Source organism: Panthera pardus, unplaced genomic scaffold, assembly GCF_024362965.1.
Source record: "Panthera pardus isolate Hobbes unplaced genomic scaffold, ASM2436296v1 HiC_scaffold_27, whole genome shotgun sequence".
Lineage (NCBI taxonomy): Eukaryota > Metazoa > Chordata > Mammalia > Carnivora > Felidae > Panthera > Panthera pardus.
The window spans coordinates 105656436-105672307 of record NW_026526843.1 but is presented as its reverse complement, the minus strand read 5'-3'; the positions used below and the strand labels follow the sequence as shown (position 1 = coordinate 105672307).

Here is a 15872-nt window from a genome sequence, read left to right as displayed (position 1 = left end):
ATGAAATATTACTGTGGAGGGAATTTTCACTAAGAAAGTATCACCTAATAACATTAGTTAATAGTCCTTCCTGTGGGATTATGTCACCATCTTATTTCACCTTTATTGTTCTACAGGGGAGTTCATTACCATGGTTTGGGTGATACTACTGCTTTATGGAGATCAATGTGTTATTGCTTCAGGTGAGGCAAATTAAACAGAAAGCCTACCAGACTGATAATAAATAGGGAGGTGAAGAAGTGGGGGAAGGGTCATGAACACATATGTTCTCATTTTGCTTTTTCCCTTCCCCAATTTTCCTCACCACCCACTGGCCAGAGTGATGGGAAGTGGGTGGATAAAGGTAGGGTGGAACCACAAAAAGTAAACTGTGAAAGGTGGTCTGAACTGGAGAAGGGGAAATAATTGAAATGAGCAGGTTTCCAAGTGGTCCAAACCAGACACACTATTGTACTTCAAGCACTGGCCCTCTGCTCCAGTCAAAGCCATGACTAGAGTTACCACATTACATCTTTGTGGCCTTACCACATATCCCTCTCAGTCTTTTACTTCCTTTTGGCCCCTCCTCCTTTCTTTCCCCTTCTGAGTGTAAAATGAGAGAGCTTAATAGCGGTCCCCATATTCCATCTTTGCTGTTCCATGGCTTAAAAGAATCCCCCCAAGTTGGAGACTCTATGGAAGATTTGGGTTTCCACAGCAAGATGTGGACATTGCGATCTGAAATTCAGAATTCCCAAACGATGAGCCAATATGTTGGTTCAATCTGTTATGTTTTCTAGATAATCTCATTATCCTAATTCTTAATAGGATATTATGGGGATTTCCAAGTCACATTTTAAGATGTTAAAAAAGAAAGTATTTCACCAAAAAGGAAGACAAATCAAGAAAGAGATTGCAAAGATTTTGTGAAACTAACATCTAACAATAAGTAGAGAAAAAAACTATTGTATATAATGATTAAAACAAACAAGGAAACAAACATAGAACATTGCTGGTAAGAATGCAAAATGGTTCGGGCCCTTGGTAAAACAGTTTCGAAGTGCCTCACAATGTTAAGCATAGAGTTACCATGTGACCCAGCTATTCCAGCATTAGTTATAGAGCCAAGAGAAACAAAAACATGTATCCATACAAAAACTTGTACACAAATGTTAATAACAACATATTTTAAATAGGACTAAAAATACTTCATTAAAATGGTCTCATAGTGTCCCCACATAGGTGTCAGTGAAAGAATTCATGTCTAATACAGCAAAATTGGTGCCTATTTTCTTCAATGTGATTGCTAATTGTGTAAATGAAAGCACACACATGTGAAATGTGTGTTTGTGTGACCTAACAAATATGAGCTGCCACCAGAAATGGGGGCCTTATGTATAGAGAGTATGATCTTTAGTCAACTTCAGGGATGGGTTCTAGAGAGTCATCAGAAGGGAAATTGCAGCTGTGCATTATAAAGAAGAAGCAAATTGTTATGAAACAAAGAGGGAGGCTGCTGGGGAATCTCACCCATGAAAGCCATACATTTCATTTTCCTAAACCCCCTTCTCATTTATCTCCTTTCCTTCTCCTCCAAATGAAATAGTCTTATGTAAGCAAGAGCCCTAAGATATAACTCAATCTCCCTGAGAATAAGGACATTTATGAATCCACGTGAACCCCCACATTATGGATTTGACCTGATGGAGTTTAGCCCCCACCTTGTAAACTCCTCCAGGCCACTGACCTCTTTTGTCCAGCTCTCATGACCAAGCCTTTACATTCAACCCCCATTTGTTGCAGCTTGGAGCTTAACACAGTCCCCCCTTTCCTTCTTACTCACTCTGACAAGAAGCTCAGATCTCCAGTGGAATTTGGTAAAAATACACTAATATCTCTAGGGTTGGGCATGGTTTTAGCATAGCTCTGTGGAATGACACTGTGTCTTCAGAAACCATGATGCAGTATCTTAGCTCCATTCTGTAATCATCCAAGTCCTGCCAGTTCTATCTCCTGAAAAACCTACCAATCCTTCCCTTTCTCTCCATCTCACTGGCCTCTACCTTGCTTCAGGCCCCAATCTCTTCTTGTCCTAATGATTATCATGACCTCCCAATTGGTCTCTTTGCCTCTAGTCTTGCCTTTCCTTTACCCACCTTTCATGTGGCCACCGGAGTAACTTTATAGACCATGAGGCTGGCCATAAACTCCCCTGTTTAAAGCCCTGAAATGTCTCCCCATCACCTTCAGAGTGAACACCCAGCTCCTTATCTAGGCTTATAAGTCTCTTTCTAACCCAGCTCCTGCCTGCTTTTCCAAACTACTGCCCAAGCCATCCTGAGCTATTTGTAGTTCCCCAAACAAGCTAAGCTCTCTATCTATCCCATCCTTATAATTTCAAATAGTATTCCCTCTGCCTTGAATATTCCCTCAGGTAGCCTTGAATATTCTTTCCTTCCAAGGTGGGTTGCCTAATTCTTTTCTTTTTCAAACAGCTCTCCTGATGCATAATTTACATACATTAAATTCACTAGGCTTGACTAACCACTAACCTTTGAGATTCCATTTGGACGTCATCTCTTGTTTTTGATTGTTTTCCCCCCAAAACAGGTCTTGAAACAAACGTGTGGGTGCAAGTGGTTTATTTAGGAGGGAATTCCCAGCAAGCAGAGTGAGGGAGTAGAGAAGGGAGATAGAGAAGAAAGATAAGCCAATAAAGGGTGTGTTGTGGGAAACTGGGGCAGTCAACTCTGCTGGGAAGTCTTTGAGAGCCTGTGTAAAACACATCTGAGTCATCCCAGAGAAAGGCAAAGAAATCTGAGTATTTATTTTCCTGTCCCGCACTGATTTAGGGTCACTCTTAGGGGTGTTAGCCCACTGGCACTTCCAGCCTGCCCCATGGTCAAAGAATATCTCAAGCAGAGAGAGGCAGGAAGCCATTGGTGTATATAGGAACCACCTAGAATAAACTCCTAGGCCAAGGAGGTAAGGATGGAGCACCAGACAGCATCTCTACGTATATACCCTCTTCAAAGCCTTTGCAGACCCTACCTTCACTTTTCAGTTTGGGTTAGGGGAACGTTCTTACTGGTCCCATAGCACCAATGTCCTTGCCACATTACACAATTTTGTTCTTTCATTTTTTTGGCCTCAGTCCACTACACTGTGGACACCTCAAAGGCAAGGTCTTTACATGCCTTCATGCTCCACATTTAGCAAAGTGCCTTGGGCCTCCTACCTAGCCCAACAATGTGTGAGGTTGTTTCAAAGCACATTACATTCATTCATTTTACACCTGAAAATCTCCTTACAGGGGTGATAGCATCATCATCTTTATCATTCTGACTTTAGGGACAGAAATCTAAAATAGAGTGATGAGACAGAGCTAGATGAAGGACCACATTTGCTGATGGCTAGGCCAGTAGCCAAACTACTTTAGTTTCTGCAGTTCGCCGCACTACAGGAGGTAATGGCATTCACCTGAGGCTAAATCTTTCAACCCATGGTAGGACAGACTTTTCCATATCTAGAATAATCCGCTTTACAATATTCAGAAGGTGCCTGAAGGTGGTAGCAAAGCAGACCTAGAAATGCCAAGTCCCATGCTATATCTGAAAGAGGAACCTTTGATTTTTTTTTTCTCCTCTCACTTAGCTTCTTCAAGGAGCTGCCTCCTGATGTAATTTTTCTACAATTCTAATATTTGTGAATATGTAAATCAGATTTACTACTAATTAATTCACCAACATAATGCCATTCACTGGAAGGAAGTGATCAACCATGGGGAACAGAATGCCTTGTAGCTCTGTCATTTTTAAAAGTCAAAGCAAGAAGTACACAGTTCTAATAACAGAAGGGATGAAGTGCTTTGTTCTTAGGTTATACTCTGGAGTACAATTTTTAAAGGGATTAAATATATAAACATCAAAGAAAGACTGCCCTGAAGCTAAGAGTTGTATCAGGAAACCCCCTACTTTTTTATGTCCCCTATGTTCATACAAAAGACAATGGATCTGGAGGTTATAATGGTCTCTATTCACTTTACACAGTAAAGTAAAGGAAGAGAATTAAAGAATATTTCCCTCTGCAGTATAATGACTGCTGGTGAACCATTAAAAAATGGAAGAATTTCAACAGGCATAAGGTCAGTCTATTTGGTTGCTTTTTCGATTATGTATTTTGGAACCACTTGACAGTTTTCCATTTTAACATTTTAAGGGATTTTTCTTGGTAGAAAAATCCAGACAGGGACTGCAGAAGTTTTACCATCTGCAAAAAGAGTGGGTTGGATTAGCTCAGCAAACACTTTGGGTTCCACAACAATATTTTTGTTGCTCCACAGAACTTCTCTAAGGAATACCAACATCAGAAATGAATCCAAACACTGAAAACCTGATTAATGGATAGGCCACAATATTGCCACTTTACAACACTATTACATGGACCATAAATACAGAAATAGCATTAAGTTGTTTATAATATTCATAGCATATCATGTTATGTAATTAAGATGTTTTTGACATATGATGATACCCAGTCAAGGCATTTTAGAAGAGGAATTAAGTCAATTGTGCTTAGAAGAATGACTGAATGGAAAAACATAGATTTTGATATCAGATAGACTTAGATTCTATTTATGCTTCCATTACAGTGTAACCCTGGACAAGATAGTTAATCTCCTCAATCTTCAGTTTCCTCTCTTTAAAATGGGTTCGGCAATTCTTAATAGCCCGCAGTGATTTTGCAAATTACAAAGGTAAGATATGGGAAAGTGCCTAGGGCTAAACTTAGCAGATAAAACTCATTAAAATGTTCTTTCCCCATGTTCTATCCTTCCTGTAAGTTTTCCACACAATTACTCTTAAAATTCAACTGATTATATTTTAGAGGTAGTTCTAATGTATATTTTTAAATGTCCCCCTCCCCAAGCACCTCACAACGGCAGAAGTATTGGGCATGATTTTAAATGTGATTCTATTGATTTAGTGGTCCACCAATTTAAATATATTTCCATTTTAATTGGCCTGGCTTAGAAAAAACGATCAACCTCTTGCATTATATTATTCTAAAGAATCTCTTTAGCTCTAATTTTTCTCTAAAAACAATTTACAAGTGATGGGGGCTGGAAGGGGGAGGAGGAACTAGGTTTACATGGATCTGTCCCTGGTGCTGAAAGTGAATAATGTACCTAAACTCTCTTGGTTTAGGTGCAGCAGAAAGAAAGCTAACTTAACTTAATGAAAAAAGCCTGAGTTGCACTTAGTTTGATATCAAGAAAGTGGAATTACTCAAGATTTCCCCAAACTTCAGGATCATCCCAAGGGAGGAGAGAAAGGGATCCTCTAGCAGCCCAGCCAAGTGATCAAAAGGCTATCAAAAAAAAAAAAAACAAAAAAACACCTGGCATATAACATTATTAACACGTAGATATCTAGAACATTAGATAACAAAGATGCTCAAAAAATCAAGATACTAATTCTAGGCTAAAGGTATTCTAAAACTAGAGACCAACTAGATATCAACTATGCCTTTTTTGAGACCCCCACACCATTACTGTGACCTCTTCTCTGGCGTTTCCCTTATTCAGGTTCATATTTTTTTAAGTTTATTTTGAAAGAGAGAGAGAGAGAGCACGAGTGGAAGAGAGGCAGAGAGAGAGGGAATCCCAAGCAGGCTCTGCATTGTCAGCGTGAAGCCCGACGTGGGCTTGAACCCACGAATCGTGAGATCATGACCTGAGCCGAAATGAAAAGTCAGATGCTTAACCGACCGAGCCACCCAGGTGCCCCATCAGGTTCATTTTAATGCTCAGTATACTTATCCAAACCTATTCAACTAAAAATTCCTTGAGAGCAGGGAATCCTTTGTTCCATTTCTCCTAGTTGTTGACTAAAGTAGGAACTTAGTGATAATTCAAATATAATTACTTAATCGACTTAAATTAATCAATGTTGGTGTGCCAGTCAGAGAAAGCTTATTAGATATGTGAGCTAGGATTTTCAGAGAACACTGAAGGATAGAAGGATTTTGGAAGGTAAAGAGAAGGTAAGGCCATGCTTTCTGTTAGAAGAAAAAAGCAAAGCACAGACTTGGACCTGGGTGAACACAGACACCCAAAATGGTGTGTTCCAAAATGTCCCTCCCTGAACCGATGCATGAAATATCCCTCACTTAGCCATTGAGTCCTAGGTTTATTCAGGAAAATGATTCTGCAGGACTTTTTTCCTTATGTCATTAAAGATCACTTTTTTTAATGTTTTGTTTTTGAGAGAGAGATAGAGTGTGAGCAGGGGAGGGGCAGAGAGAGAGGGAGACACAGAATCTGAAGCAGGCTCCAGGCTGGGAGCCCGACAAAGGGCTCAAACTCACAAACTGCGAGATTGTGACCTGACCTGAAGTCAGACACTTAACCAACTGAGCCACACAGGCACCCAGATAGATCACTTTTTTAAAAGGCTCAGGATGATATTGAAATCATAGTGAGTTGGAAAATCCTGAAAAATACAGATATCCAACTAGCACACTTTTTAATGGGGATCATCTACTATTAGGACTTGCCACACGTGTTCTCTCTTCAACTGCAAGTTTAAACTATCTTCAGACGACTGTCTTTGGGGAAAATATCAGGGAATACAGTGTCGCTATGTATAAAACAGCTTCTTGGTCCAAACAGGGCTGAGTCCCAGCAGATATTTCATGGAGACATCCCCACTGCAGGGAACACTGATGTTTGCCAGGGGGGCTTCCCCACTCTAAAGGAAAACCCTTGTCATCCTTTGGTCTGCCACGCATGTGTTTCCATTCTCCAAGAAATCTTACCTAGATCTTTTAGGATGACAGAAACGTCGACCACTGACAAAAAAATCAGTGTTACCGAGATTGGAATAGTATAAAGTAATAATAAGCACACTGTCCTAAGTGCCACCCTAAATTGCAGCTGCCCAAATATTCTTTGCATGATCTCACTATGCGTGGTGATCTCGTAGTTGATATTGCACTGTTTAGATTTAATATTATATGCATGGAAATATTGTGTTTCTCAGGCAAAAACCGGTAGTGTGATGATTGAAAGCTAATGCTTGACACACTTGCTACACAAGAGTAGCCCCTCGTTGCTAACCTTATCAAGCCAAATAAGCTTTGGTTTTGGGTCCACACTCCCTCCACGCCATGATTAATCCCTCTGGCATCTGTGAGCAAGACTGAGCCGAGGCTTACTCCAAACGTAACAGATGATAGGAATCCCCTCCCAAGTGACAAAGCTTCATGTATTTTATCAAGAAATTTAATCCCTGTGAAGGAATGCCCTTGTCCCTTCCAATTCAACAATAGTTACCGAGTCATCTGTTAGGAGCAGTCTACTTAAAATGTAGTGGTGAATACTTGACCCTAAGAAAATAGAGAAGTAGGTGGGAGATTTATGCAAAGGATGTTCATCTCAGTATTACTTAGGACAGTAAAAAAATTTTTTAAAGCCCCAAATTTCCAACAATAGAGTATAAGTTAAAGAAATTAAGTTTTAGCCATTTGATGGACTTCTATGCAGCCATTAAAATGTCCTATGGCGATATTAATCAACATGAGAAAATGGTTACAGTTTAATGGAAAAAAATGTTTACCAAACAAAATGTTTATTATAACTTACAATTTTAGAAAAAAAAGTGTATAAGCATTTTATATACATTGCCTAAGCCCTCCTGCCAAAGACCACCAAGAACACACCAGCAGTTGAATGAATTGGGTTTATTTTTCACTTTAGTGAGGAGAACATGTACCATGGGGAACTGAGGAGCATCTCAATAAGGATTTGGGCTTGTGTTAAGTAATATGGGGAAAGATTTAAGGCAATGGGGCTTGCTGTGGAATGGATGCTGTCAGGAAGCAGGGGTAGTTTTATGACTGGGTGTTTTAATAAATCTTTATCTAGGAGAGAAGACCAGACCAAAACTAAAGCTCCAATTTCTTTAAAAATAAAAAAACATGATACTCCTATTATCCAGGATAGGGGCACAGTTGATCATTTTGGGGATTTGGACAAGGTTCATGCTTCACCTATGTTCAGACATGATTATGGGGTGGTCCTAATTTTGTCTGGATCCATCACAGCTACAGAATGACCTTACCTGACATTAGTGTTTTAGAGAATGGTTTTTATTTGGAAGAAGAACACTGGAACTTAGTTGTGAGTAACAGGGCAGCTCCTAGCGACACCAAGTCCCAAATGGTAATACCAGGCCAACTTCTGGATGGCAGGGACTGATGTTCATTTTCACACATACACATATTCAAGAACGACCAGAATGATGAAAAATATCATTAACTAGGTGTTTGTGATATACCGGGCACTGTCTTAAGTGCCTTGCATCTTTTGACCAATTTATTCCTTACAGCGACTCTATGAGGTAGGTATTATTAATCATTCCCATTTTCCAGAACAGGAAAGTATGGCATAAGGAGGTGATGTTACTCACCCAACGTATCATAGTAAGTAGTGGGGCATGGATTCAACTTAGTGGCTATGGAACCAACGGCCTGAATGTCTGTATTGTATTGTCTATGTGTACAATAAATTATCAACAGAGGCTACCCCTGAAAGGTGGTGGGCGCAACAGGGATAGGGGTGTCGTTTTGTTTCCTTCTTTTTCTAGTTCTTATTTTCTAAATTTTCTACAATTAATATGTATTAATTCTTCATCAGAAAAAGGAATAATTTATGAATGTACTGATGGAAACTCTATTCCCAAGGTCATTGCCCCAAATGCAAACCTAGGTCTTTGGTGGTGGCAAGGCTCCTGTGAACATCTGAATCAAAAGAAGAAAAATCAAATCGGGAGGAGGCAACGCCTCCTCCCCCCCTCCTTCCCACCCCCCCCCCCCAGCCCGGCCTTGCTCCAACTCAATTTAGATAATACTAACTGAATTTCCTGCAGTAAAAAGTGGCAGCAAGATTCGCTCTCAGGCCATTGGGGGTTTCTGAATTAAATCGGGGACTGTGGAAGTTGCCCCCACATATACACAAAGACGATTAGGAACAGAGTAGAAAGGACTAGAAGCAAATGCCAGGGTCTCAAAGGAAGGGCCCTTTCCGAGTGGGAGGACAACACTCCCACCCCCACCAACTGAGCAACGCTGGGTTTCTGCCCGCTCAAAGATTCAGCCCAGGCGTTGAGAAAGGGGGCACCTGCTCCTCGGCCTTCGTGGGGGCTAACATTAAAAGGCCAAATTCCAGGGACGAGGGCGAGCCAAGGTTAGGAGGGAACCATTTGGAGGGACAAAGACTTCAGAATGAAAAGAGCTTCGCCAAAATGTTAAAGGCTCCCAAGGAGACCTGTCGGCTGGTTTCCCTTCTCCCGATTCTGTCGCTGCGCTGGCATCAGGGCACATGAAACATCTCTGTTCGCTCCCCGCGCCAAAGACCGACTTTAGGCCTCCTGAGAGGTGCCCACCCACCAGCTGCCGCCAGCTCAGCGGCAAAGAACTGGGCTCACAGTATTTCCCATTGCCACCGCACGCGCACCCCCCGCCCTTTCCGCCTTTCCTTCTGCCCCGGCTGAGAGCCACGCAGGGCATCCACCCTGCCATTTAGCACCTCGGCGGCGCAGTGGTGGGTGGTTTCCCGAAGCGAGTGCCCTCGCAGCCACTTGCGCTTGCCTTGCCAGTTGCAGGGGCACAAGTCAAAGAGGCTTTTCCCTCCTCGATCATCGTGAATCAGCAAAGCGCTGCAGAGCAGCGGCGTCTCCTCGAGCAGGAATTACGATGTTGGGGGAAGGGCACAAGTGGAGTGTTGCAAGGGAATTTCTAGCCCCCTCCCAACGTGTCCCTCCCAGGGACCGCGGTACTGGAGTGGGGATGGGGGAGGTGTTGGCTGGAAGCCTTTGGTTGAACCTAGGCGCCCGGGGGAGCCTTCGGAAACAGAGATCGGTGTGGGGAATGAGCGAGGGTGGGCCGAGAAAGTGGACCAGAGTATAGATGGGTAGAAGGACCTAGGGAGCAGTCAGAGCTGAGCGGGTGCGCCCCAGGGGTGGGCACCGCAGCAGTTGCAGGTGTTGCTGAGGGAATGTAGGAAGGAGGGTCTGGTGTGGGGGAAGGGAGGAGAGAAACCAAAAAAGGAGGGTTTCCCAGCCCAAGACTTTCTGATTCTAACATGCAAGTTCCCAAGTTCAGTTTGAGAAGTGGAGGGCCGCTTAGCATTGGGGAGTCTGGAATAGGAATATTAGGGGAACACCTCCCTGAATCGCGTTCTCCCACCCATTTCTCTCTCCCTGTCCTCTTCTCCGCTCTTCCTCCTCCTCCTCCCCGTACTTCTCTTTCTCTCCCTATTCCGCCTTTCTTCAGCTTCAGTATGCAAGTCCATGCTCAGTAGTGCGGGCTACACTCCAGGGACCGCGCCTCCAGTCGCCACCGCCTCTCCTTTGACCCTTGGCATTAGGAGGCCAAGAGGCAGCGACTGGAGGCGTGGAATGGGAAAACCCAACACTCGAAGCGCAAAACCTTGGGACCCCTCCACCGCGCACCGGTCCCCACCCCCTTGGCCGGACTGAGCGCCTCAGTAGCCCAGGCTCTGAGATCCGGCTCGGTTTGAGTTGCAATGCATGGACCCCGGGGCTTAGAGCGCACAACGAAACGCGCTAAATTGTACCTGTGCGTGGCCGTTCCCGCCGCCGCCGCAGGTCTATCCCGGGCCCGAAGCCGGCGCCCGCCTTCTCGGGAAATTCTCTGGAGGGGGAGTGCGAGGGGAACCACAGTGGCTGCCTGCTAGCTCAAGGCTGGCGCGCACACGCACACGCCCAACTTTGCCGAGACGTCGGCGCCCCCCGGGCTCCCCCGCGCCCCCTGCGGCTCGGCATGCTCGGAGACCAGTATCTCTCCAGGTCTGAGATAAGGTGTCCCCCACTCCCACACTTGCGCCTTTGAGAATGAGAGGGCGGGGTGTTGGAGAGAAGGGGAGTAACGCTACAGACTCCCGGTTCACGAACACTCTACGCCCGCCCGCAGGGGCGCCCGCTCCAGCCCCGCCGCACCAGGTCCCCCAGACCCGCCTGTGACGACAGAGGGAGGAGGAGGAGGCAAGGCGGAGAGCCCGGAGTCCGGGAGCTCCACCGACTGATCATCAGTACCAGCACTTTTATTACTGGGGGACGGGTGGGCGCGCAGGTTGAGGGGCGCGCAGCAGAACTACCCAACCCCAATACACTCTGGAGCGACGCTGAGGGCGAGAAGAACGATCCTCTACAGACGCCTTTTGGGTGGCCGTGCCCCAGACGCACACTCGGACCCCGCGGTCCCGCGGCAGCTGCAGTGTTGGGGATAATTTAAATGGCTCTTACTTGAGAGGAGGCGTGATTTCCACGTTCGAGCGTCTTCGCTCCCCACCCCCTCTCCGCACCAGCCAGTGCGCGCCACCACCTGAGCCTGGCGAGAGCCGGGGCGCACGCAGTCTTCAGCCTCCTCGTTTCCGCCTCTGGGGGTACTTGGCTCTGAGCGGGTCCACCCGACGCCCCCCCCGGGAGAACTCTTTACTTTTTGTTTGGAAAATCAGGGCCATTTCTTTATTCATCTCTGGGTCTCCCCGGAGGAGGACAGGGGAGGGGAGGGCGTGCGCGGCGGCCGGGCCGGGGGAGGGGAGCGCGTGGAGGGGAGGGGACTGGGTGTAGCCTGGAATTCTCCGTCCTCGTGTTCCTAGGCTGGCGCGCAGAGTCTCCCCGAGATAGCGCCGCCGCCGCTCCCCGCGCCACCCCGTCGTTGGCCTTGGGGGTCGGGTGAGTGGGGTCATGACGCGCCGCGGGGGCTGCTCCGGGCCCCTCCCGCGCTGAGCCGGGACGCGGCCCCGCCGCGCGGAGCCCCTCGGGCTGGGAGGCGGCGGGGGGTGGGGAGGGCGCACGGGGTAGGGCGGGGTGGGGGCGGCGCGGAGGCCGCCAGGCTGGGGGGCTCTCTGGGCCGGCGCGGCCGCGGGCAGGAGGGCGTGTCTCCGGCCCGAGGGGACCCTCCCGAGGCGCGGCGCGGGACTCCCCGATGGTGGTGCCGCGGCTCCGGGAGAGCTCCGGGTCTCGCCTCCGCCGCCGCCGCCGCCGCCGCCGTCGCCGCCGCGGGCGCCACCACCGCCGCCGCCGCCGCCGCCGCCGCCCGAGCCCGCGCCGAGCGTGCGCCTCGCCCTCCTCCCGCGCCCGCTCTGCTCTAGGATGCTGCGGCAGGTTCTGCACAGGGGCTTGAGGACGTGTTTCTCCCGGCTCGGCCACTTCATTGCCAGTCACCCGGTCTTCTTCGCCTCGGCGCCCGTGCTCATCTCCATCCTGCTCGGCGCCAGCTTCAGCCGCTACCAGGTCGAGGAGAGCGTGGAGCACCTGCTGGCGCCCCAGCACAGCCTCGCCAAGATCGAGCGCAACCTCGTCAACAGCCTCTTCCCGGTCAACCGCTCCAAACACCGACTCTACTCGGACCTGCAGACCCCCGGGCGCTACGGCCGGGTCATCGTCACCTCCTTCCAGAAAGCCAACATGCTGGACCAGCATCACACTGACCTGATCTTAAAGGTGAGAGAGGGGCGGGCGCGGGCAGCCTCCCGCCCGTGCCGCTGGCGCGGCTGGGCTGGCTCTGCGCGGGGGTCCGGGCTGAGAGCGCCGCCTCTACCATCCCAGGCGGCTGCCGCAGGGGCTCCCCTGCACCGCGTGCCCCTCGGAGGCCGCCCGGAGCCTCCTAGCCTCCTGGGCGGGGAGCGTCCGGGTCCGGGTCCGGGCCCGGCCCTGCCCTCGCCACTGTCGCCGCCACCCCGGCAGCTGCTGCAACAGTTGGGGCGGCGGCAGCCACGGTGCTGTGGTCGGTGCGCTTGTTTTGGTTGCAGTGGTCTTGGGGGTGGGGAGGCTTGGGGGTAACGGCCAGGAAGGAACAGAACAAGAGGAGACATTCTGGAAAGTCCTGCTACTTGAAAACAAAGTATTATGCTTGGAGGCGATTCAGAGTCCCCTCTCCCATTCTTTTCTCCCTTCCTCTGGCCTTCGGAATGGTGTGGGAAAGGCTGCTTGCAGGGGCCGGGAGGGGGCAAAGGAATGTGAGGCGGGATGCTGATGAAAATGCCTCGTACCCACCCAGAAGGAAGTATGCTCCCTGGCGAGGACATGGGGCTGCCCTTCCGCCCTCTTCCCCAGAGCGAGGTGGCCATCTCTGTCTTCTGGGGTAGGAAATGATGTCTGTAATTCGCAGTTATTTCGTCTTTCACAGTAGCTCCCCTCTTTCGAAAAGCAGGAACTTCTTTGGGAAAATAGAGATTCGATTAATCCACTTTTATTTGGGTGCATTTGGGCCTGAGGATGAGGGGCAGAGGCAGAAGGGGGAGGACAGAAGCCAGGCTGTGTGGCTCTAAGAAGAGCACAGGAAACTCAGCAGCTGGGTAGAGGGTGACACTGGTGGAAACAGGTTGTGCCGTCAGCCCGAGGTGGGAATTTGATGTGAAAAGTGAGGTTAATGGTGGTAACTTTCAGGAAGTTCCTAAGAAAAGCAGAGGAGTGAGGACTAGAGATGGAAAAGTGGAGACCTTCCCAGAGAAAAGCAAAAAAGAGGTGAGAAGGTTCCATACAAGCCCCTGGTGGGGATTATGGGGCTTGTTTACTTAAGATGCCCCTCTGCAGAGGGCCGGCAGGAACCGGTCGCAGCCAGAGCCCTGGGGCAGAGGCAGGAAAGGTGCTGGTTTTGTGAGGGGCTCGGTCCAGATTTGGGATTATCAGCCGGTTAGATTTCTAATCTACTTATGCCAAGGGGAGTCAACCAGTGAACCTGGGGAACTCTCTCCTCTTTTCCTCTATAGGTAACCCTTTATCCCTGGAGACCAGCTAATTTTTCTATGTTATTTTCCTTCCTCCATCTGTTGATGTGTTATCAATCAGCAATTAGTAACGAGGGGAATGCGACTAGGGACTCAATGGAATCAGGACCTTCCCACGTTGGGTGGCTTGTGACATTTTTAATGGCACACACATCATCACAGAACCTTAGTAACAGTAGTCCGGAAATATTTGCTTTTCTTATGATCATGCTTCCAACATTGAAGTGTTTTTTGTGTGTGTGCCAGTACTTCAGTGAACATAATATGACACACAGAACAATACTGCTCCAAATGCTTGCCCAAGAAAACGTGTAATAGTTTCATTGCAGGTTTAAAGAAACTATAACTTAGCCAGTCCCGACAGCTGGAAAGCTGCCCCATGTTTTGATATATGATCTAGTAAAAGATGTTTCTCTCTGTATCCCCCCCCCAGATGATGTTTCCACTGGCTTCCCCCCCTCCCAACAAACCGTCACGCCACTGTGACGGGCAGTCACCAGTTACGTTCACTCTCAAGGTTAATGAGACACCAACAAGCACATCAGATCTCTTTTCAACAGGATTGTTTCTCTCCTATTTGATTTTGATCTGTTCAGGACAGAAAACTGTATTGTCTGACAAAGTTGGGACTGGAGAGAGAGGGAGGCTGTCTTTGCCTCCGTGGCTAAAGGGCAACTTTAAAGGACAGTGGTCTTATCAGTGAATTGTTTTCAGATTCAAGATGGTTTTTCATGTGCTAGGTGTCTGGGGAAAATCAAAACCAAGTCAAATAGTGGTCAGAAGCCATTTCTAGCTGATGGCTGTCTGGTCAAATGAATTCACATAGTTTATAAAAACTCAAACCTAGGAAACTGAGGGAATTGCCTTCAATTGTATATATCCTTTTTTTTCTTTCTACATCCAACTCCTATAGCGGGTAGGTATGGAGCTGGGCACAGAAAAATGGACCTCCAGTAGTCATGGAAATAGAAAGTGTGGGAATGAGCACTTATCATTATTTTTTTTTCTTTCCATTAGAGACATGATGAAGATTTGTCCTTTACAAAAGGTGTTAAGAGTGAAAGTGTCACTGTTTCTGCCCATACTAGTGTTATCCTGATACTTTGCTGCTGGCATCAAGGACGGCCCTGACAGCTCACACTGCACACAACGCCATCCGGCTCCTGCCCATTGAATGGCATCACATTTGAAATGAAGTGGACAAAGCATAAGCAGGGCTTTATAAAGGCTTTCGCAGGCCCCATTATGAAACCGGAGGACGTATGTTGCAGGGCTGTGTCACTTACTCCTCATAGTACTCTGCGGTTGTACCCATGTAACGAAGGAGAGCCTTCTTCTCAGGCTATTAGTCCAGCTACTTTTGACCAAAAATAGAAGAGGGATGATGACAAAAAGTGAAAACCCAGGTTGATTTTTTTTTAAATATACTTCAGAGTATCACCAAAAAAAAAAAAAAAAAAAAAAACCCACATTTGAAAATCCAGCCTATCTCATTTGGAGGAGCTTTCTCAAATTTGTGCAAGTGACATGGTTGCCACACTCTGGGTCTGCAGTGTAGATTTCGACCCCAAACTATGACAAGGGTGACCATCCCTAGCAGTGGTTTCCTCTGAAGTCTCTGGGGCCAAGATGTAGTTTGGGGTGTAGGTGGGTGGGGCCTGATGGTGCTGGTAAAGGATCAACCATTAATTTCTGAATGTCTTTAAATGTCTTCGTTTCACTAGAAGATTAAATTTAGCTCGTTATTATATTTTAACAGAAAATTCATGATGTTCATCTCAGAGCAAATTTCAGAGGAGTGCCTCATGAGCTTTCATAAATATGTTTCTTCTTGATCGCTGAAAATGAAGTGTAAAGTCTTGTTGGTAATTGACCTGGGGTGTGACCAAGACAGTGCTTGATTTATTCCAGAATCATCCATGTAGAAGGAAGAACCTGTTTAACCCAGTGCTTATAATAGTGACATGACCTTTATAGCACTCTATAACTTATAAATGTATATGTATCAACGTATATAACTTATAATGTATATGTATGAACATATAAATACAGTAAACACCTTAGGGTATAAGTGCTA

General features: G+C 47.0%; 1 protein-coding gene across 2 annotated transcripts in view; it reads left to right on the top strand.

Annotated features, from left to right (window-relative positions):
- The first annotated feature begins 11655 nt into the window (after positions 1 to 11655).
- The window catches only part of PTCHD1 (patched domain containing 1), a 56287-nt gene continuing 52070 nt past the window's right edge, over positions 11656 to 15872 (top strand). Inside the window, exons 1-2 of one of the 2 annotated variants that reach the window (XM_019433538.2) lie at positions 11656 to 11738; positions 12158 to 12509. In XM_019433538.2, coding sequence (XP_019289083.1) covers positions 12159 to 12509 — 351 coding nt within the window. In that variant the 5' untranslated portion in view covers positions 11656 to 11738; position 12158. Of the gene's footprint in view, positions 11739 to 11905; positions 12510 to 15872 lie in introns of those variants that run through there. The other variant, XM_053891750.1, reaches the window with a different exon arrangement.